The sequence below is a fragment of the Callospermophilus lateralis genome, chromosome 15 (genome assembly GCF_048772815.1).
Source record: "Callospermophilus lateralis isolate mCalLat2 chromosome 15, mCalLat2.hap1, whole genome shotgun sequence".
Lineage (NCBI taxonomy): Eukaryota > Metazoa > Chordata > Mammalia > Rodentia > Sciuridae > Callospermophilus > Callospermophilus lateralis.
The window spans coordinates 57566935-57590136 of NC_135319.1; the positions used below are offsets into that span (position 1 = coordinate 57566935).

Genomic DNA, 23202 nt, shown 5'->3' on the forward strand with positions numbered 1-23202 from the left:
GTGAATGGCAGAGCAGAAATTGGTACCCATGCAATTTAGATCCAGAGTCTTTGATCTCAAGCACAATGAATAAATGAGAATGTAAGAGTCAGACAGACCTGAACTTCCCTACTTGGGCAGGCTGCATCTCTGAATTATTGATTGATTGATTGATTGATTGATTGATTAAACCCACAGGCACTTAACCATAGCACATCTTCTCTTATTAATCTGGTAAATGAATAAGTTAAATGAAGTCCCGAACAAAAATTTTGATCACTATTAGCTAGTGGTGACATTTCTCCAGAAACCATCCTAGTCCAATGGTTATTTTTAGATTTATACTTCCCCCATGGCTACATTCCTGATCCTCCCTCTAGTAAATTTCCCTTTGCCTTGCACACATTTCCTCCAAACACTCCGTCCCAGTTGAGTCCCCAACCAGAAAACTAAAAGCTCTCCCTGTGAAAGTCTCCTTTTCCTACAGCAGGAAACCAGTGTAGATGAAAGATAGTAGTACTTGCCAGGAACAAGCTCCATTTCATATTTGCAAACACACATAAAGGCACCCTTCATTAACAGCACGGGGCTTCCTTTCCTCTGGGCTCCGCAGTCCACTTAGGCAGAATTCTGAACAGCAAATCAGCCTTCGCCAGAACACTGCAGGACCGCAGGGCAGCGACCATGAGGTAAAGGATTTTTTTTTTTTTCTTCTTCTTCTTGTATTGATTCCTTCAAATTATGTCTAATGCCTTTGGAAATCTCAAAGCAGATTTTCTCAAGGGCTGGATTTTGACATCTGGTTAAATATGCAGCATGCCACAATCCAAAGAATAGTCTCCCCCCCCCCCCCGCCCTAAATCTGGTATTTTAAGTTCTGTGGCACATCTGGGCTCCTAGAGGCTTCCCCTAATGAAAGCTTTTTAGAAATCCTAAACTGGAAGTGGCCAGGACCGGGAGCTGGGAGCAACGTCGCGGTTGTTGTTGGCGGAGGGGGAGGGGCGGGCTATCCGAATCCCTCATCGCGGCCACATCTCATCAGTTAAAAATACAAAAGGGGCAGAAATGTTCTTACAGGCTCTTGTTTTTTAGGTTCTTTCATCTGAAAGGCAGCCAGAAACATAGGTTAGTTCAGTATAATTTTTAAGGGTGGCGTACTTCTTTATCAGAGCTCAGCGGGGGCAGCGCTGGCAGGGGGTGAGCTGATTTCGTTGAGCAATTCTTTTTCAAGGAACCACAGTCTGTCGCTAAGCAAGGATCCTCTCTCTCTGAAGTCCCCAGAAGCTGGGCACGACTAATCCCAACACCCATGCACTCCCTTTCTGTTTTGTTTTATATCTTCAGTGGTCTTTAAAAAGTAAAAGGACAAACTAGAATCCTGAAAGATTTTTCTCAGGATAAAAATACAGAAAGTACACTAAAGAAATGTTGAGAAATTATCATCAAGTATAAGGGGAAAATTCGTATTGCGCCTAATATCACCAACCAGGAAAAAAAACTACATATATGCATATATGTGTGTGTATGTGTGTGTATATATATAAAAATATAATAAATGAAAGATAGATTAAACTAAATGTAATATACATCGTCAACTTTGAAAATTTTTCAAAAAAAAGTTGTGCGAGTCTATGTATGTATGTATATATGTATATATATATAGATATCTTTCTTTTTTCCTTCTTTCCTTCATTTCTTCCTTCCCCTCTCTTTTCTCCTTTTTTTCTCACCTTATACCAGATTCATTCTTTTCAGTTTCATCGAATGTATACATTCACACCATTTAAATAGTCAACATGATCTATAATATGGAAAATAGCAGCCCCCCACCTCCATTCCACCCTATTTCCCATTCTCTAGAGATTACTATTTACTGTGTAAGTCTTTTAGTGACTGTTTTGTAAAATACTTAAATAATATGGTTATTGGTTGTTCTTGATTTTTAAGATTTTAGGCACTATAAACTGATTTTCTAACGTAGAACTTCTTTAAACACACACACACACACACACACACACACACACACACTTCTGCAGCACTCTGTGCTACCAATACCTGAGTCTTTGGAGAATTCTGCATTATACATTAGGTTGCTTTTTTAAATTTCTCCCATGGCTGGCAGATTTACTTTTCTTGGGTTTGGTGAGAAATTACTGTTTGTCTAACTCATTCAGAGTCTTCAAATTTTTGTTGTATTTTGTACTCCTCTTTTCTTTTTTCCTTGTGAATTGAAGTCTAAAGTGAATTTTAAGGAAGGAACTAGAGTAGGATCATGTTCAATTGCTTGTCCTACAATACTTTAAAATTTTTTGTTTTGGGGGGCGGTACCAGAAATTAAACTCAGGGGTGCTCAACCACTGAGCCACATCTCCAGCCCTATTTTGTATTTTATTCAGAGACAGGGCCCCATTGAGTTGCTCAGCGCCTCACTTTTGCTAAGGCTGGCTTTGAATTCACCATCCTCCTGTCTCAGCCTCCCCACCACTGGGATTATAGGTGTGCGCTACTGCACCCAGCTTTTTAAAATATTTTTATATAGAAAATCATCTAGTTTTTTGAAAAATTTAAGCAATTGTAACTATCTTTGCAGTGAGCCTCCTTAGTTCATTAACCTTTCAGTCAACTGGTGTTTAAGCGGAGAACTGAAAACAGTAGAAGATATGTCTTAAGAGACATTTCAAGGAATTGGTGGACATTAGAATGGAGACATTGCAAGGAATTGGCTTATAGGACTGTAGGGGTTGACAGCCTTTTGAAATCCATGGGACAAGCCATCCAGAAAGGCAGACTGGAACCCTGGGGCACAGGCTGTAGCTGCTGTCACAGGCAGTATTTCTTGACTACAGAAGGTCACCTAAAGCCTTTCTATTGATTAATTCAGGCCTGTCCAGATTATCTAGCACTCTCTCTCTTACTTATATTAACTACCTATAAACTTTAATCCCATCTACAACATACCTGCATAGCAGCACCTAGATTAGTGTTTGAATGAATAATTGGGGACAACAGCCTAGCCAAGTTGACATATCAAAAGACCATCACAACCTTTGACTGAATAATTAATGTTTTGTACATTCCTAAAATTCAAATTTTTTTATGTCTAAAATACCTATTACATTTTGTAACAATACCCTAAAAGTTCTAGACAAAATATTCTCCAAGTACTCTTGTATGAGAATGTCCAATTCACCATATTCTTGTCAGATTCAATTTTTTAAAAATTATAACTGAATAATACTGTTCATTTAATTTGCATTTCTTTGATTATCAATGACTTTTTTCATATATGTTGGTAAATTTTAAATGACCTGTTTACATTAGGATTTTCTTTACCATTTGTTAGAACCTTTTAGCTATTAAAAATGATGCTTGTGTTATTTATTTTCTGTGTATAGTTTTCTCCTTGATTTTTGTGAGTAGAATTTTTGGTGTGTTTCTCATCTATTCCAGATTTCTCTCCTTCTCTATAGGTAATGTGTCTGTTGTTTTTGTGACTACAGGGAATTTGACCACTAACCAGGGGGAAAGGGTAGTGGGCTATGGTATCAGGTGGTACCCATCCAGGTAAGGAGTAGGAAGCATTTGAATTATTTTAGTTCTTCAATTTGTCCTATGAGCCAGCTCAGCAAAGCAAATCAATGGGGACAGTGACATAAATAGCTCTATCCTCATAGGCCCAACCTCAGATGGATAAAATACTCACTGTGGAACAACCTGAATAAACTAATTTTCTAGGCACACTCCATTCCTATGAAAGGATTCAGAGCACTCTCTCTATTCATACGCAGGTCATTGATCTACAAGTATTTGGGCAGATTGGCAGAAGGGACTTGAACCCAGTAAATCTAGAAGCAAATCTAACTGTGGTGGAAGGAAATGCTCTCCTGCACTTTTAGGTTGGACGGCCAGGACACTGAGCTAATGATTAGCTAGTTAACTAGTGTTGTTCAGGGTGAGTGCTGGCTCCCCATGTTAGTATGACAAAAATGTCTCCTTCCCCCATGTCTGGTCCATTAGTTAATTTTCTCTCACCACCTTGTTTGAGACAGAATGAAAAAGAGGGCATGGAACTCAGAGTTGAGTACTAGTATTTGAGAATAATGAAAAAAAAAGTCTCAAATTTCTCATCTTGTATCTGAGATGTGATCAAGCAGCCATGCCCCAAAAGCACTGCTTCCAGCTACTGCTGCCTGTTATCCTCAATTCCTTCTTTTTCTTCCCCTGTAGTGAAACTGCCAGACATTCCTTGGAAAATATCTTACCACAACTGAAATGTCACTTCACCTGGAATTTATATGACGAAGAAAGTCCCTTACAGGATTTAGAAGACAGAGTGCGTGACCAGGTAGAATTTCTAAACACAGAATTCAAAACGATCATGTACAACCTGTTTGCCTATGTTAAACACCTCAGAGGCCAGCATGAGTTGGCCCTGGTATACCTTCGCAGAGCAGAGGAGTTTAATCTGCAGCAGCAGGGCCACCAAGGCAAAATCAGAAGCATGGTCACCTGGGGGAACTATGCGTGGATCTACTATCACATGGGCAGATTCCCAGAAGCACAGGTTTACATCAACAAGGTGGAAAAACTCTGCAAGACATTTGCAAGCTCCTATAGAATCGAATGCCCTGAGATTGACTGTGAAGAAGGATGGGCACTTTTAAAATGGGGAGAAAAATACTATGAACGGGCTAAGGAGTGTTTTGAGAAGGCTCTGGTAGGGAAACCCACCAATCCTGAGTTCTCCCTAGGACTGGCAATCACACTGTACCGTCTGGGTGACGAAGCACCAACCGAAAACACCATTCGCCTCCTGAGGCAGGCCATCCAGCTGAATCCTAACAACCAGTATGTTAATGTTCTCCTGGCTCTGACTCTTCAAAAGGTCAAGAACAAAGACGAAGTTGAAGGAGACCAGTTGGTTGAAGAGGCCTTGAAGAAAACACCTTGTCCAACAGATGTACTCTGTAGTGCTGCTAAATATTACCGGAATAAAGGCTCCCTGGACACGGCTATAGAATTGCTCAAAAAGGCATTAGAATCAGTACCCAACAATGTCTACCAACATCTCCAGATTGGATGCTGCTACAGAGCAAAAATCAGACAAATTCAGAGGTCAAGAAAGTGCACCACTAATGAGGAGGAAGAAAAACTACGGGAAATAATGAAAAATGCTGTGGATCATTTTAAGAAAGTTGTTGAGTTGAACATCAACCTCCCCCGGGCCTGCTCGGACCTTGCCTGCCTGTATGCTATCACAGGCCAGTACGATGAAGCCGAGTATTACTTCCAGAAAGAATTCAGTAAGGATCTCCCTCCTGCCGAGAAACAAGTGCTCCACCTTCGGTATGGCAACTTCCAGCAGTACCAGAGGTTGAGCGACGACACGGCCATCCACCATTACCTGGCAGGCTTGAACATACACGGGTCACTGACTGAGAAGGGAAAACTGATCATAAACCTAAGGAGAATCGCCAATAAAAGACTCTCTGAGAATGCCTCCGATGCTGTGGGGTGGCAGCTGTCCAGATTCATCCAGGAACTGAATAGAAAGGGACAGTCAACAGCTGGAGGCCCTGGGAGAGGACTGGGATGCCCATTGGGCAATCCGGCCTCAGATGCTGGCAGATTTGACCCTTCTGTGTCCCTGGATGGGATGGGTAGGAATGAAACCTCGGAGGGTACAGGTGGGGCCCACCACCCAGCAGAGCAGAAGGCCCTCCAGAGACCTTCCTACCAGGTCTCTGCACTTCAGAGGGAGGTAAAGGAGAAGAAGAAAGAGGCGTAGGAGGTCCTGTGTGTTAGTCCTGAAAGGGGGGTGGGGTGGAGGGGAGGCAGGCCCCAGCTGGAGAGAGCTGATGACTGGGCTTTTCACTTGTTTCTCTCTCTTTCAGGTTCTAAGAATTCTCATGCAAATGCAGATATTTAAAATCAACTTTCCTTCTGTCATATGGATTTTGAGCCAAAGCTCCTTTAACCAAAAAGCACTTGCTTTGAGATTATGTGACCCTGGTTTATTCTCATTGTGTACCAGATTCCCCAGGAGACTCTCTGGCCCAATGCTCTGCACATTGGCTGGCACACAGTAGTCACTCGGTATTTGCTGAGAAAAAAGAGACTAGAACTCCCCTAGTGACTGGTCCCACCTCCTGGCTTCTTAAACTTCAAAATGGATTCTTTATAAATCAAAGTTTTCAGTGTTCAAAAAATAGAAATCATAAAATTGCCTCAAGAATTCTTGAGATCGGGCTGGGGATGTGGCTCAAGCCGTAGCGCGCTCGCCTGTCATGCGTGCGGCCCAGGTTCAATTCTCAGCACCACATACAAACAAAGATGTTGTGCCTGCCGATAACTAAAAAATAAATATTAAAAAAAAATTCTCTCTCCCTCTCTCTCTCTCACACACTCTCTCTTTAAAAAAAAAAAAAAAGAAGAATTCTTGAGATAATTAAAAAAAAATCTTAGGGTCTGGAAGTTGTATGTATGAAACAAAACCCCAAACTATTAATAAACTCAACTATATTACAATATGTCTTGCATGAAGACAATACCTTAAAAACGTCCAAAGGTAAATGACAAACTAAATGATAATATTTCTATACATTACTAGGTTAAAAAAATTAATTTCCTTAATATTGAAATAGTTCTTGTAAATCAAAACCAAAAAGACATCAGCCCAAGGGGAAAAATGGGCAAAGGTCAGGAATGGGCAGAAAATGAAAATAGCTTTTAAACAGATGAAAGGATTGTCAGTGTCATTCATAAAAAGCAACTCAAACCAACACTGCAAGTGAGGTTATCTCAGATCAGCAAGAAAAATATCTTTCCTAAGAGTGTACTACCAAGGATGTAGATAAATAGGCTGTATCATGTGTTGCTGTTAAAATAATAAAGGATATAGTAGGAGGGAAATGGTTAATTGTCATTAAGAGCATCTGAATCTTTATATGTGTAATAAGAATTGTAATACATTCCGCTGTCGTGTATTTAAAAAAATAAAATAAATAAAAAATAAAAAAGGATATCTGAATCTTTGCACCAGCAATTCCATTCATATGCATATTTGCATGTGCATGCAAAGACATGTACATGGGTGTTCATGAAGCTTTGTTTATAAAAACAAAGAACTAAAAAGGACTGAAAATGACTCATTGGAGGACTTGTTAATTTGATTTTAACATTCCATTCATGGGATATCTTGTGGCTATTGCAAATAATAACAATAAAGGAGCTCAAAATGTAAAAATATAGAACTCTTATCTCCAAGATATATTTAAATATAAATAGATAAAAGTACAGAAGTGTATATATCATGTTAACATTGTTGGAAGGAAGGGAGAGAGGGAGGAAAGGAGGAATGAAAGAAGGAAAAAGAGGAAAAACGCATATCACAACAGGTTCTATCGTGTGTTGCTGTTAAAATAATAAAGGATATAGTAGGAGGGGAATGGTTGATTTCATTAAGAGCATCTGGAATAGGCATAAAATATTTGGGAAAGGATTTTTCTCTCCAAGGTAGTCTCTAGAGAGGGAGCTAATCAACTGGGAAGATTTACCTTCAACAGTATGTCTGTTTGAATTTTGTTCCCAGAACATCGATTACATAGTCAAACAAAGTAAACCCAGTTCAAGACAAAGAAGGTCAGACCAGAATGCTGTGATCCCTTCCTTAGTAGCCACTGCACAAAACAGTTCCATTCCTGATGTGTGCAAGCCCACACTCACGTTTGCAAATCTCTACCACCAACCACCCCACCACACACAAAATGCCCTCCAACTCTTTTTACTTATCCATAATTGTGTTCATCAAAACTGATTTTTGGACAATCAGTCCCCTCTGAGGAGACTGTTCTGACCACTCCTCTATGACTTTTTGCTGGTTTTTTGGTTTTTATATTCTTTTGTCATCACTGTTAGGAAATTAATTTCTTAGGCAACAAGCTTCTAGTGGGCTCCCAATGGGTGTCAAGTAATGCGATGAATGAATTCCAAGTTGAAAGGCATATGTCTGGTTCCAAGAGTTCACACAGCAGTTCAAGTGTTCCAAGAGTTCACACACGGTGTTCTCAGGACGCAGCTCCTGCTGAGAACACATGTGCCCTTCAGGTTGCTTGATTTCCAATAAAGCAAGAATAGTTTCATACATTCCCTGTGCTATTCATTTCCCATGGGCTTTCTCTCTCTGTCATTTTAGATGCATGCAAATTTAATGTTGCAATCAGATTACAAACTCTAGAAAGGGAGGGAACAGGGCTTTTATTTCATAATAAAATTATGGAATTTTAACCCACAGTGTTTGGCCTAGAATAAATGGTGGGGATCACTGCCTAAAGCCTTTTGTTAAACACACAATAAGTATAGAGGAATAGGCAAAGTCTGGTGGGAAAATCTAAGAGTACCTTAGAAGCTTGGCTTCTAGGGTCCTGCTAATGTAGCTCACAAGAGAAGTGGAAATGTCCCTACTGTTCATTTCCAAAAAAGAAGAAATCCATACACCTGCAGTGAACACTTGAACTTTTCACACATTTCTTCTGACCACTTATGCTGTCTCTTGTACCTTTATGTGGACTTTTTCATATCCCTCTTCCTTTCTGATATTTTCATGATAATATATTTTTAAAACTTTTGATTCTCAGAATCAGATACGAAAAAATGCAGGAGATATACTTTGAGGGTATTAATTAATGTTCTCCTTAAAGAATATTATTAACAAAGGTCCTATTTGATTATAGGAGGCTCTAGGACCAACAAAGTAAAAACATAACCCTTATCCCATGGTGCAAAGATGAGACTAACTATCAAAAAGAACTTCCCAGAGGATGAAGCAAGGTGTTTGGAGAACAATGGCAGGGTAGTTCCTATCAGATGACAGAACCAGGGTCAAATCAAGAAACTTTCACCATTGCCAGGGTAGTGGATCTTCAAAAGGCCCATCCAGCAGAGTTTCATCACTGCCATAGATCTCTAGAATTTTTCCATATTCTCTTCAATTGGGTGTGTTTCTTGTTATCCTGCACTAGCACTGCACATAATACATATAAAATAGCTAGTCTTATCTAGACTTTTAGTCTTTGTTTTTGATTCTTAAATCTCCAGACCACAAAGAATCTTACCCAGACCATTAGAGAGGACAGTGCCTCACTTCAAAGATCCCTGACCACAAGCTGAGAGCAGTGATTGCCTTGATTCTGGATGGGCTCCTTTGGCCAAGGTCTGAGCATGTTCTATGTTTGGCAGGAAGAGTACATGTGGATCTTTAGAGCAAGAGTAGGGTGCTGGGGTAGAAGCAGCACATGATCCACCCAAGCCAGTACTCATCTTCTGTGGCTCCAAGTTGTCGCTGAGAGGAATCTTATTCAGAAACTACATTTCTCAGCCTCCCTTTCTGTGTAGGAGAGAATATACAAACTCTTCTTAATGGAATATGAAAAGAAGTGTTAGAAGAAATCTGTCTTCTTGGATCATTGCACAGACTACCAGCTCTCCAGGAAAACCAACCTAGGATGGTTATATGAATAAGAGCATCTTTGTTATAGCAGCTAGCCTTATACCAATTTAGGAACCCTATGAGAGCAACATTTTTTCTCTTTTGAGCACTTTTTCAAACCTTGATCTTCCCCAATTCTAAAATATTTTCAGTTTGAGTTAAACATTCCAACATTTTTGGCAGCAGAAGTATCCCTTTATACAGAGACGCTAACTCTCCTTCTGAAATAGTATCCTGGCCAAGAAAAAATGATAAAAAGAAAAAGAATGCAATATAGCAATTCAGTGGCATCCACCAATACCTGACAGTTCCGTAGAGTCAATGCTCCACAGTAGAGCCTATACCACTTTTAAGTAAGTGGCCTCTGGCCCTAGAAGTAAATGCCATTCCCCAATAGTAGTGGTGGCAGTAGTATATAGAGATGACTCTCCATTATTGGACATTTACTATGTGCCAGGCACTATTCTCTGCCCTTTATATACAGTGATTCACTTAATCTTCATTAAGCCTTATATGGTAAGAACTGATAAAGTTCCTATTTTAACAATGACAAAATTGAAGCTTAGAGAGGTTTCCAGCTATATAACTCAGTGGCTGTTAGACCTTGGGCCCCTTCCGTCCCTCATATACAATCCTTACCCTCTCTGCTCACTTTCTTTTCCCATAGCACTTATCACATGCTCTCTAGTTTATTTATTATTGTGTTAGTCTGTTTGGGCTGCCATAACAAAAGAAAATCACAAATTAGGTGACTTAAACAACAGAAAATTATTTTTCCTCACAATTCTAAAGGCTGAAAGTCCAAGACTAAGATGCCATAAAGATTAGTTTCTGGTGGGGCCTCTCTTCCTGGCTTGCAAATGGCCAGTTTGTCACTATACTCTCACATGGCCTTTTGTGTGTGTGAGTGTGCGTGTGTGCACACACACAGGCATGGGAATCTCTGGTATCTCCTCCTATAAGAACATGAGTGCTATCAAATTAGCACTCATTACTTCATTATCCTTAATTACTTCCCTAAGGCTGTATGTTTTTATAGTTACCTTGGTGGTTAGGGCTTCAGTGTATGAATTTTGAGAAGAGAAAGGTGACAAAATTCAGTCCCAACAATTGTGTTTATTGTCTTCTCTTTATGGTAGATTAAACTCAGGGAGACAGATCTTTGTGTACAGATGTGCCCAGGAGCCTAGAGAGGTGCCTAGCACATTGCATATCATAAGCATTGAAAATATGAATGAAGAACGAGGGGGCTGGGGTAGTGGCTCAGTGGTAGAGCGCTCGCCTGGCATGCGCAAGGCCCTGGGTTCGATCCTCAACACCACATAAAAACAATTAGACAAAATAAAGGTATATAAAAAAAGAATGAGTGAATGAAATATCCCTAGTAGTCTAACAGGGATAAGGGTTCAAGTTACCTCTACCTAAGCTTATTTTCTTTGGGCTATTTGCTTAGGGCTACAGAGAAGTAAATTCATTCTATCACATTCCCAATCAAAAACTGTCCAACTATACTCTCAAAAAATTAACATTGAAAATGTCTTAGTCTATTTTGTGCTATATTTAGCCCCATTACCTTTGGGCCTGTGTCAGGGAAGTGCAACATGATAGAGAAGGTGTGGCAGAGGAAGATGCTCACCTCATAGTGGCCTGGAAGAAAAGAAAAATACTGAAAGGGGGCAGAACCCCAATATCTCTTTCAAAAGCATGCTCCCAATGACCAAACTTCCTTCCACTAGGTTCTCTCTCTCTTAAAAGTTGCACCATCTTCCAAAAGTGCCACTGCTAGAGACCAAGCATTTAAAACATGGGCATTTGAGGGGGACACTTATCCAGACTATAGCAACTTTTACAAAAAGAATATGAATGAGCTGTTTTATTAACTATATCTTCTTAAAGTTTTTTTGGAAGATTCTTTTAAATATGTGTATTCATGAATGAGTAAAGGAGTGAATGCTGAATCAGGTAGGAGCACGTTATTCACACATTACAGGTCATATAGGTGTGAACACTATTGGACTAGCCTCCAGCTCACTTAGGTAGACAAAAATCCTCACATACATACATAACAAAAAGAGCATCAATTTAAAAACAATCTCAATAGAAAAGCATGGTATTTCATTTCATGGAAGTAAAAGTATTTTCATTAAACTCTCAAAGTATGGTATGGTTCTCAGACTTTAGAATTTGCTGGGATTATCTGGAAGGCTTATTAATACATGGATTTCTGGTTCCATCAGTCTAGGAAGGGGTGTGAGAATTTGCCTTTCTAACAAGTTTCCAGATGGTGCTGATGCTGATTGCTGATCATAGTGTGAGAAGTATTGCATTTTACCTCCCTATAGCCAATGCAGATACTCATGGTGACTTTCCCCTTTCTGGGAACAGCAAGCAACTCCCCCTTTTTGAAACCAAGCTAAAATAGGTACAGTTCTAGGTCTATGGACTAGGGAAAAGATGCACAAATACTTGTGGTAACCAGAGTAATCAGAACTTTCACTAAATACATTTTTTTCTCAAGTAGAAGACAGCTAGCCATCCTTTCCACTTTCTACTTTGCAATGAGACTCTGTTCTTGCACTAACAAGCTACTAGGTGCATCTCTATTGTAGTTGCCCTGTATAAGGCATGGGCCAGAGAGAGTTCTGAAGGGTGAAAAAAGTTATCTGCAACCATTTCAGAGTGTACTGACCACTAGTGTACTGACCTCTGTGCCTTTATTCATAATTTAAACATTCCTACTCAACAGTTACTCTTGTATGGCTTTTATTTATTTATTTATTTTCAACTGGAGATTGAATCCAGGGTCTTACACAGGCTAACCAAGTGCTCTACCTCTGTGCTACATCCCCAGCCTTTTTAAAATTTTAGTTTGAGATAGGGCCTTACTGTGTTGTACAGGTTGACCTTGAAGTTGTGATTTTTCTGCCTCAAGCTCCCAAATTACTGGGATTACAGATGTATGCCACTATGCCGGACTCCATTAAGTTTTCTTGAATGCAAACTCCAACACCAAAACAAAACCCACAAGTGTCCCTGGTTTCCTATTTCAGCTTTCTTCTATACCTATACATTTTTATAAACGAATACTAGAATTTGTAAACAGAACTAGAACTTGTCATTTATGAGTGAGGCTTAAAAGTTAAGAGTTTGCAACTGGGATAGGTATAGCTGTGGATCCTAATGAAAGGGTAGAAGATTTTAAGAAGCATAGTTTCTGTTTCTACCCTGACCTAAGTGACTTTCTCTAAGATTGAGTAAACCACCTTTCTGACTCAGTTTTGCTGGGAAGTATGTATCACCTTTTCTCCGTGCCAAAGGCATCTGGTTTTATTACTTTTGTCCAAGCAGGACAAGAATAATTTATGTAAACTATAATCCTTTTGTGATTTAGAGTTGTTTTAGTCAGCTTTTTCCGGCTGTGACTAAAGGACCCAACCAGAACAATTTTAGGAGAAGAAAAGTTTATATGGGGGCTCGTGGTTTCAGAGCTCTCAGATCCATAGGTGGCTTGCTCCATTCTTCGGGGCTCAAGGTGAGGCAAAACATCATGGAAGAAGAGTGTGGCAGAAGGAAGTGGCTCAAATGATCAAAAAGCAGAGAGAGAGAGAGAGAGACTCCATTTGCCAGATACAGATACAGACTCCATTTGTCTCTTTAATTAGTGATTTTAGTTAATAATTACAATAAAAGCTAGCATTTACTTATTAGGTGCCAGGCACTATTCTAAATTTCACATAAACACTCTTTTAATTGTCATCTCATCATTATCAGTTGGTAGCAGTTTGTTCCCAAATTGCAATCAAAGAAACTTAAGCAGAGACATTCAATAATTCCCCCAAATTTCATAGCATATAAACGGAGACTGATTTCAAATGCAGATAGACTGACATCAGAGCCCATGCTTCGAATCATGTATTCACTCATTTAACAACTACTTTTTGAATGTCTGCCATACCATGCACTGTGTATATATTAATGCAGGGACTGGTGCTTTGCAGTGGCAGTGAACGAAACAGACTAAAAAGCCCTGCCCTGTGGCTGGCAACTGCTCCTTACAGTGGCCTGTGGGTCATAAGCATGAGGGTGAATTTACATGGTAATGATGGGGACTGGTACTCTGTAAATGTGTTCTTCTCCACAGTGGGCTCCCAGGATGCCTTAGATCTAGAACTGATCATTCTGACTCACTGTAACAAATCTGATTCCCGAAAAGCTTGTTTATTACTCAAGATCATTTCTCTGCAAAGAGTCCTGATTTCACTTTCCAGTTTCAATTTCTCTTTTGTAAAGCCAACCGCAGAGAAACAGGAAGAGTAACTGCCGCTTGCTGTTATATAAGAGTCTCTCCAGCATCTCTCGGGGGCAGAGGAGGGAAGTTTCTGAAGCGCACAACAGCCTGAACTTGCAGCCCTTCAGCACAATGGAAAACTGCGCGGCAACCACGAGGTAAAGTTTCTCGCCCCTCTCTATTCACACTGTAACTGTGTGATCACATTAGAATGCAAATCCTAAGCAGCCTTTCTCCCAAGCAAAACCAGTTCTGTTTGCTTGAACGGTTCCTACACCTACACCTGGATCTCTGTAACCGTTAACCTGTTTTATCTGTAGCTGTTAGTCTGCTTTATCAGCACTTGTCGGATTACTCATAAAGTGGCACGAAGTCCGGTTTCCTAAGATCTGCAGGAGATGAGAGCTGAGGTCAGACAGAAGCAGGCAGAGATGTTTAATTGGGCTGGAGTCTTCATGTCATGAAGATGGGTCTGGGGGAATTGCTCTCACAAACTATCCCTCTTTTGTTTCTATTGGAAAGGATTAAGTTGAAGGCTTGTAATAAAAAGTATTATTTAACAAAAGATTTCTTTTCAGTAGATATTGTTGAAGATGTATTCAGAAGACAAAGATCACTTCCTGCTGAAGTGAAAAGTTCTTTTTTTGAGGGTTTTTTTTTTTTTTTTTTGGTTGTTCAAAATATTACAAAGCTCTTGACAGTGAAAGTTCTTTTAATGGTCCCATTCTTCTCACATTTGTACAGGGCTGGTAACTAGACAGAAATATTTTACTCCTCCTGTGCCCTACACAAATGATGGATTAGAGTATGAATTGAAGATGGGGTGAGTGGAGAAAAGAGTCCTCACCTCTAATATCCTCTCCTAGCCTAGAAACATGAGGATTGTCCTGAAGAGAAAGTGTTAATTCATTGGGAAGGAAGGAAAGCTTCTGTTTCTCTAGTTTGAGAGTAGGGTGGAGGAGAGTTCTGGAATCCAGAGCTTGGTTCCTAGAAGATGCACTGACTTCTTCTGTCAGGCTTCCAATCTCTGTCTTTGAAATGGCACTTCTCTGCTAGTCTATGTATCTGCTTGATGAGAAAAAACGGGGGCGGCGGGGGGACGGGGGGAGATTAAGATGTTTATAGATTTGTTTCTATGATCACCCAGAATCTGTATGAACTTATTCTTATTTTTTAGGATTTTATCATGGACTGACCTTAGAATCTTTTAATAACTTTACATAACTATCAGTTCCTCTTTTCACTATACTTGATTCTTTAGTTATGGGCTCTTTCCCCTGGGTTTTACCACTGTGCTCTTAGACAGTAGTTCTCATAAGGTGGCACCACCTTTCTCCATAGAAAACTCTTAACTGGGCTTCTCCAGAAATCTTTACCATGGCTGATTTTAGGACTGTCAGCAAGAGAATCTCTACAAAAGAGTTCAATGCAGATAAACTTCCTATTTTCGTGTTGCCCTATCTTACTTGGTCACTGGCCGGGAAGAAATCAGCACTCCAGGTGCTGGACACCCCCTTACTAGTTTTTCACAAACTAGTAACTATATCCAGTATAGTAGTTTGTAGAAATGTGCAAACAAGGCCTCTGGCCTTGAGCTGGGCTTCACAGAGATGTCTACATTTTTAAGAGAAGTTACCAACTGGGCTCCATGGTAACAGCTGGCAGGGGGAGGAAAGGAAGGGGAGAAAAAGCTCTCCCCTTCTCAGGTGTTGTCCTTGAAGGGTTAACTTAACAAAACAGTGAAAGAAAAAGCTGCTTTTATGTGAACTTCTGCAGACTGTGAACTTCTGAGCCCCTCCCCTTACATGCTGGGTATAAAACTCCCTGAACTCGGGGTTCAGGGGATTGATTGATTACAGCAAAAGCTGTGCCCTCTCAACCTGGCTGCAGCCAGATAAAACTGTTTCCTGCTCTCTTCGGTGCCTTGCCTTGTCTGTCCCTACAACATTCAAACTTGTGCATATGTCATAATTAACCTAAAGAAACTGTTAGAGGCAGATTACTGCACTCAACTCCCCACAGATAATGATTTAGGAAGCTGAACTGAAGTCCTAGGGTGTGTGTTTCAATCAGGCACTCAGTGACCCCCATAGCCACACTCCTTATTCCTATTCTAAGAGGAAACCCCAAGTGAGAAAAATAAGATTCCAAAAGAAAACTAAAACAGGAGATGCAAATTATTAATAGATCAGCTCTGTGAGACATGTTAAGCTTAGAAACCACCAGTTTAAGAAGTTGAAGGGGGGAGGATTATACTTTATTCCAAAAGATATTGCTAACATATATAATAATAATATTAAGAGATAGAATTTTATAAAAGCAGAGGAAATGAGAAAATATTAAGAATAATTGCAAATAATTTAAATGGTTAAAATAGAAAGATTCAACAGCAAAATAATGAGAGCATAAACTATCAAAATAAAATAACAAAACAAAACTAATTTGACAAAAGCTCAAGAAGTTTGGATAGAAACTTTATTAAGGATATACTAAAAGCTGAAATGATTAGAGGAAAGTAATAAGGTTTTTTTTTCCTAAGGCAAATTAATAAGAACTAAGGAATTAAGAATATAGAAGATAAAATAGAAGCAAATTTTAGAACAATATCTAAGAAATTTTCTGGGCCCAATGGTGCATGCCTGTAATCCCAGCGGCTCAGGAGGCTCAGATAGGAGAATTGCAAGTACAAAGCCAGCCTCAGCAATAGTGAGGCACTAAGCAACTCAGTGAGACACTGTCTCTAAGTAAAATACAAAATAAGGCTGAGGATGTGGCCTAGTGGTTCCCTGAGTTCAATTCCTGGTACCAAAAAAAATCTAAGAAATTTAAATCAGCATTGCAAAACAGGGTCCCAGAAAGAATAGAAAACTATGAAACTAAGATTTCCAAAATACTAGGTAAAGATGAAGAACAAACAAAAAGCAATTAAATAGTCTTATGATTTCTTTTAAAACTACCTAAATAAAATTTTAATCCTTTGCTGAAATCAGTTTCCAAAGATTTTGCAGCCCTGTCAGAATTACCTTAAATGGCTTTCTTCTGGGAAAACTACCTTCAACTCAGACTGACCCATGTCCATCTCTGTAATTCTGCTGTCCATTGTCACCAAATTCCTGCTTCCTCATGTAGAAATTGACATCTATGCTAAAACATTAGAAGGAAATTTTGTTCTTCTTAAATTTATGTTAAAATAGAGGAAGATATTTTATTTGCTATGATCCCAATTCTTGACAGATGATTCTATACTGTATCTCAAAATGTCCATCTTTCTTTTTTTTTCCCTACAGTGAGAGCACTATGGAATCTTTGGCAAACAGCCTACAGCAATTAAAATGCCATTTCACCTGGAACTTGATGGAGGGAGAAGAGTCCTTGGATGAGTTGGAGAACAGAGTATTCAACAAGTGTGAGTTTCAGAACAATGAATTTAAAGCCACAATGTACAACCTATCGGCCTACATAAAGCATCACAGAGGCCAACATGCAGCAGCCCTGGAATTCTTGGGGAAAGCTGAAGAGTCAATCCAGGAAAAGTATCAAGACCAAGCAGAGATCAGAAGTCTGGTCACCTGGGGAAACTATGCCTGGGTCTACTATCACATGGGCCAATTCAAACTGGCTGAGAGCTACGTGAACAAGGTGAAACACATCTGTGCAAAGTTTTCCAGCCCCTACAGAATTGAGAGTCCTGAGCTTGAGTGTGAGGAAGGATGGGCTCGGTTAAAGTGCACAAAAAGTCAAAATGAAGGAGCAAAGATGTGTTTCCAGAAGGCTTTGGAAAAGAACCCAAAGAGCCCAGAAGCCACCTTTGGATGGGCCATCGCGAGCTACCGTTTGGATAACAAGCCACCATCTCAGAACTCCATTGAGACCCTGAAGAAAGCCATGGAGCTGAATCCACACAATCAGTATGTTAAAGTCCTCTTGGCTCTAAAACTTCAAAAGGTGAATGAAAAGGATGAAGGAGAGAGCTTAGTTGAAGAAGCCTTAAAGGAAGCTCCAGATGCAATGGATGTATTGTGCACTGCAGCGAAGTTTTATAGAAAAAAACCTGACCTAGATAAGTCTATAGAACTGCTAAAAAGGGCCTTAAAACACACGCAAGACAATGCCTACTTGCATTACTACGTTGGGTGCTGCTATAGGTCAAAAGTCCTTGAAACAGGGAACAGAAGACAGAATGAAAACGTCTGGGAAAGAGAGGAGTTACAGAAACTAGTAAGACAAGGGGTGGATCACTTAAAGAAAGTTGAGAAAAATGAAAATTTCCAGCATATCTGTAGCTATATTGCTGCTCTCTATGCAATAGCAGGTCAATATGAAGAAGCAGACCACTACTTCCAAAAAGAATTCAGGAAGGAGCTTACTCCTGTGGGTAGACAATTGCTCCACCTGAGGTACGGCAATTTCCAATTGTATCAAAGGAAATGCAAGGAAATGGCCATTCACCATTACTTAGAGGGTCTGAAAATCAACGAGGAATCAAAGGAGAAAGAAAAGATCAAAATCAAACTGCAAAAGATTGTTCAATAACGACTTTTCTATAAAATGAAGCCGATTCCGAAGCTTTGCAGCTCTTGGCATTGCTTCAGGAGTTGAATGGAGAAATGCAACGAGCAGATGAAGACTCTGGGAGGGAGGTGGACTCAAAGCTTCATCCCTTCAGACAGAGAATGAGATACAGGGACTCGGTGCCCATAGGGCTTCAGCTGGCACAGGGCTGAAAGCCCTCCACCACATTGTTATTCAAAATAGTTAAATGACTGGTGTGGCACAGCATGGACTAAGACACTGGCCATAGTCCTGGATTGGAGTTATGGGGGAACCCTGCTGTGCCATCCACAGCTCAACTCCATATTCATTCTCTCCGTCTCTCTCCTTCTCCCTCTCCCCTGCCCCCGACTCTCTCTGCCTTCTTTCTCTTGTTCCCTAGGCAATACTCAATGTCAAGTGTCCCATGCAGCATGAATTCCATTTTCCTGTTACCCATGGTAGAAATGTTGTTTGAAAAAAAGTGAGAGTAGAGACCAAGTCAAATCCAGAAGGGGCCTGTCTAGGAGACCATCAAGCAACCACAGTTCAAGACTCTCAGGATGCCCATGGGAAGATTCTGCCTCTCATCTGCCCTCCCTAAAATTGTAATACAGCACGTAAAAAAAAAAAAAAAAAAAAAAAAGGAATTCTGTACCATGTGTGTCATTTAGAAACTGAAATATACAGTTCTTTAAGACCTCTGTGGAAAAGCAAATGTCTCACACAGGATAAGCAAAAGAGAGAGAAGGGAGTGCTGGTTTCTCTTTGTAGATTGTAATCACTGAAAGAAATATTTACTATTGAAACCATTATTAGGAAAATTTCTTTGTAATTGCTTTCTTCAAAAATGCCTTGCTGAACTCAGGTTTGAGATGATAGGAACGCAGCTGAATAGAAGAATAACTTAGTGACTAAAGGCCTAGTGGAAGGTCTTAAGGAATTAACATTGACAATGAATGGTGGGATTTTTTTTTCTCCTTTAAGAAATATTGTATATTAGGTGATATAAACATTTCTTTTAATTCTAAAAATCTTCATAAATTTAAGTTTATATTAGTATTTGTGATTAAACAATTAAAACAGTATGTAAAATTCAACATTTTTTTAAATTAAAAATTTCAACTACTGGAACAATAGTTCATGTGTTGAAAAAATATATCTATATATATTTGAGATCATCAGTGTACACAGTTAAAATTTCTGAAAAAAAGTCATAGGTTTTATTAACAAATAAATTTGAGATTAGTGTTCTGGTTTATCTGAAATTTGGTTGTATCTTATGTCTTTTTATACTTAACTCTGATAAGTAAAATATTGTGCTGAGTATGAACTGGCCCCAAATAAGCTACACTAGTCTGATATCATAATCACAAATAGAGCAGCCTTAAGAGACGAGGGCTTCTATTTATACCCATCACCTGCCACATGCACACATATGCACACAAACACCCTGCCCCCCACATTGAGAGGGTGTGGGGTGCTGTTCGTTTCTCTGTTCAATCTTGTGCTTTTTGTCATATTCTCTCTTCCAACCTCTATTATGAGAGACGAGGAAGTGTCACTAATTCTGTTTAGGCCTGGAGGCAATCCAAATATGTGTTGGAGTTTTCCTTATTATGTAAATAATAGAAAGAGACATGAAGCCCAAAAGTTTCTCTTCCTTTTCAAAAGTTCTCTAGTGGAAAGTGCAAGCCTTAGAGGCACAATGATAAACTCACTCCGTCAGACAAGGGGAAGTTTCAGCTCATTTTGCCTAAGTAACCGATTATTTTGTCTGGTCCCCAAGGAAGAAAACCAGGCGTGTTCTTGATGAAAGGCAAGACAGAAGACCGTTAAAACCCGTGTGTGCTAAGGAAAGCTTATCAGGCACGTGTAATCTTCTTATTGCATGTCACACCCCCAAGCCCTTGCTGGAACAGGACCCTGAGAGGGTAAATGGGGGAAAGTGTAGAGTAAAAAAATAAATAAATAAAATAAAGGTATTATGTACAACTACAACTAAAAATTAAATACTAAAAAAAAGAATAAGCATTCTTAATGTAAAATGTGCCACCTCTTTGGAAAACCATTGCAATCCTCAGGTTGTTCACCAAATCCATTCCCAGATGCACACCTAGGAGAAGTGAAAGTTTCCTAGAGGAAACTTGTATTGAACATGAATATTCATGATAGTCAAAAAATTGAACCCCTCAACTAGCATATGGATATCTTAAATGTGGTATATCCATACAATCAAATTTTGGGGGCAATTAAAACAAGTTAAATACTTACTGATACAAGCTAATAAAGCATACATGAACCTTAAAATCCTTATTTTTAGTGAAAGAAGACAGACACGCAAAGTATTATGATTTTGTTTGTCTAAAGGCAAAAATAGATTAGTAGGTGCCTAAGGCTGGGTGTGGGGAAGATTTAGGATGATAGCTAAAGGGTACAGGGTTTCATTTGGGGATAATGAAAAATCTTCTAGAATTGTAGAATTGTATATTTTAAATGGATTAATTCTATGGTGTGTGAATTATACTTCAACACAGCTGTTTAAAGAAATGATTGTTCTTGTTTCAAGTGTATAAAATAAGAAAACTTTCTTTTGTCACCTTCTATTTATTATTGCTGCTTTAAAAAATATTATATAGTGTCTTCCTTATTCTATATTCTGTTTTCTGAGTATGGGTATAAAAATCTAGTCCTGTCTGATTTTGTATTTATATGCCCATCCCTAGAAATCATTCACCTGCAAATGAACACAAAGGAAAAATTCAAATTCGGAAAAAAATGTGACTTGTAAATATAAGTTCAAATGTATGTGAATTAAAAAAAAGTATGTTATATAAGTTTAAGAATAATATGAATGTTTAATTAATTAACATTCAATTCTTTAATTGATAAATAACATTGTACATATTTATCATATATGACATAATATTTTGAAATATGTATACATTTTGAAATGACTAAGTCATGCTAATTAACATATGCATTACCTCACATACTTACATTTTGAGGTGAGAACACTTAAAATCTACTGTCAGTGATATTCAAGAGTACTGTGTGTTGTTACTAAGGATAGTCACCATGTTGTACAATAGATCTTTTGAAATAATTCTTCCTAGCTTACAGAAATTTTGTTTCCTGTGGCTAACATCTCCCCAACTCTTACGCCACCAGCTTCTGGTAACCGCCACTCTATTCTGCCTCTATGAGTTCAACTTTTTTATCAACATATAAGTAAGATCATGTGACACTATGTTTTTTGTTTGTTTCTGTGCCTGGCTTATTTCATCTCCCATAATGTCCTTCCTCTAGTTTTGTGATAGTAGGAGCAAATGTGACTCCATTTTGTTTTATGACTTCATCCTATAAAACAACCATGCCAAGTAGAAGAGTCATGACTGGAGTAAGATGTTCTTTTCCTTTTGCTATAGAAACCTTTAAGAACACGGAACTACCTAATGGGGTAATGTTTCTGTAACTAGGGTAACGGGGCTCTGTTTCTGTAACTGGGGTGACTGGGCTAACTGTGATTGGTTAGGCTTCCCTCCGCTTGACTGCACTGTCCCACTTCTGTAACCTGGCTTGCTTGCATTGGCTAGACCCCCTGAACAGCCCTTTTGCGGTTTTCAGGCTTATAAAGAGTGCCCTTGCAATTGTTCAGGGCTGATCAGGGGAACAGCTTTATGTTCTGGTCAGCCGCCACCGGTGTGCTTCAATAAAGGCTTGGTTCGATTATAGGTGAGTGGTCTGGAAGTCAGTTTATGAAACCCTGGAACAAAGCTTTAACTATAACAGTTTCATTCATATTATTGCAAATGATAAAATTTTCTTTTTAAAAAATGTTTCATACAAAACCCAATAAGGAGATATTCTAAGAGGATTTTTTTTTCAAAGAGCCCTATAATCAATTTAGATTGATTAAGAGCTGTTTTTCAGGCTGTTTCTGAGGCCTCTTGTTTTCTCTGTTGGATCTCTGCCATCTTTGTAAGTTACCGAACTTTGTACCTATCTAGTAATTAAATAGTTTTTTTGTGGGACTGGGGAGTAAAACCCAGATCTCATTCATGCTAAGCAAATGCTCTACCCCTGAACTACATCCCCAGCCTTAATGACTACAATTTTAAAGCAAAAACAACAAGATCTTTATTTTCATTTGTATTCTTATGCATATAGTATAGGTATATGTTTGGTATGTTTTGGCAGCATTTGTATTAATATAGGTGTTTGTATATCATCTATGTTATACCAAGCTAAACTAGGGTGCTCACAAATTGATAAACTGTTTCTACAATTTACATGATTTTAGTTGATTTGGTAAATAAATATTAGTGTTCTCCAAGTAGACATTTCTATGGGGGTGAAGGTTGCTGGGATAACCCTGGGGTCTCAACATAAGCTAATGGCATGTTCTGCCACTGATCTACAACACTCAGCCCTGGTCAGATCTATGCACATTAAATATCGTACAATATACAAACACACAACTTTTTTTTGTTGTTGTTGTTGTTAGGTGTTCAGAGTCACAAAAGTTGAGATATTTTTAATTGAAAATGAGAAAATCAAAGGACCATACTGAAAGGAGTTAAAAATGTTATATTAATCTTTAATTATGTTGTAGAGCATGCCTGCTTAAGTTTCCCGAGTCTCTTGAAGAGCTATACCCTTAGTCTGCGTCAACTAAATGAAACAATGTCTATTCAGTGACTACCTAGGTCACTTCCTAATAAGACAAAACATTAAAACAGTCAATGCTTAATCTGAGTGTAAGGCCAGGCAGTGGCAACCATAAAGAGGCAGATTTTAAAATGTTGCTGAATGAGGCTTTTTGTTTGTTTCTGTGCCTCTCAGTCGGAGCCCTCAAACCAGCAGGGTGGGTCTGATAAGAAATGCAGGGGCCCTATGGGACTGGAATTTTTATCGG

General features: G+C 39.0%; 2 protein-coding genes across 2 annotated transcripts; both read left to right on the forward strand.

The window, feature by feature from the left end:
* The first annotated feature begins 403 nt into the window (after positions 1–403).
* LOC143381153 (interferon-induced protein with tetratricopeptide repeats 2-like) lies at positions 404–6957 on the forward strand. The gene is made up of 2 exons (XM_076834482.1): positions 404–668; positions 4207–6957. Exons 1-2 carry the CDS (start codon positions 664–666, stop codon positions 5765–5767), a joined length of 1566 nt encoding a protein of 521 aa, XP_076690597.1. The 5' UTR covers positions 404–663; the 3' UTR covers positions 5768–6957.
* A 6860-nt stretch (positions 6958–13817) lies between these two features.
* On the forward strand, positions 13818–21983 carry Ifit2 (interferon induced protein with tetratricopeptide repeats 2). The gene is made up of 2 exons (XM_076834843.2): positions 13818–13912; positions 17042–21983. The coding sequence occupies exons 1-2, from the start codon at positions 13887–13889 to the stop codon at positions 18285–18287; spliced, it is 1272 nt and encodes a 423-aa protein (XP_076690958.1). The 5' UTR covers positions 13818–13886; the 3' UTR covers positions 18288–21983.
* The last annotated feature ends 1219 nt before the right edge of the window (positions 21984–23202 follow it).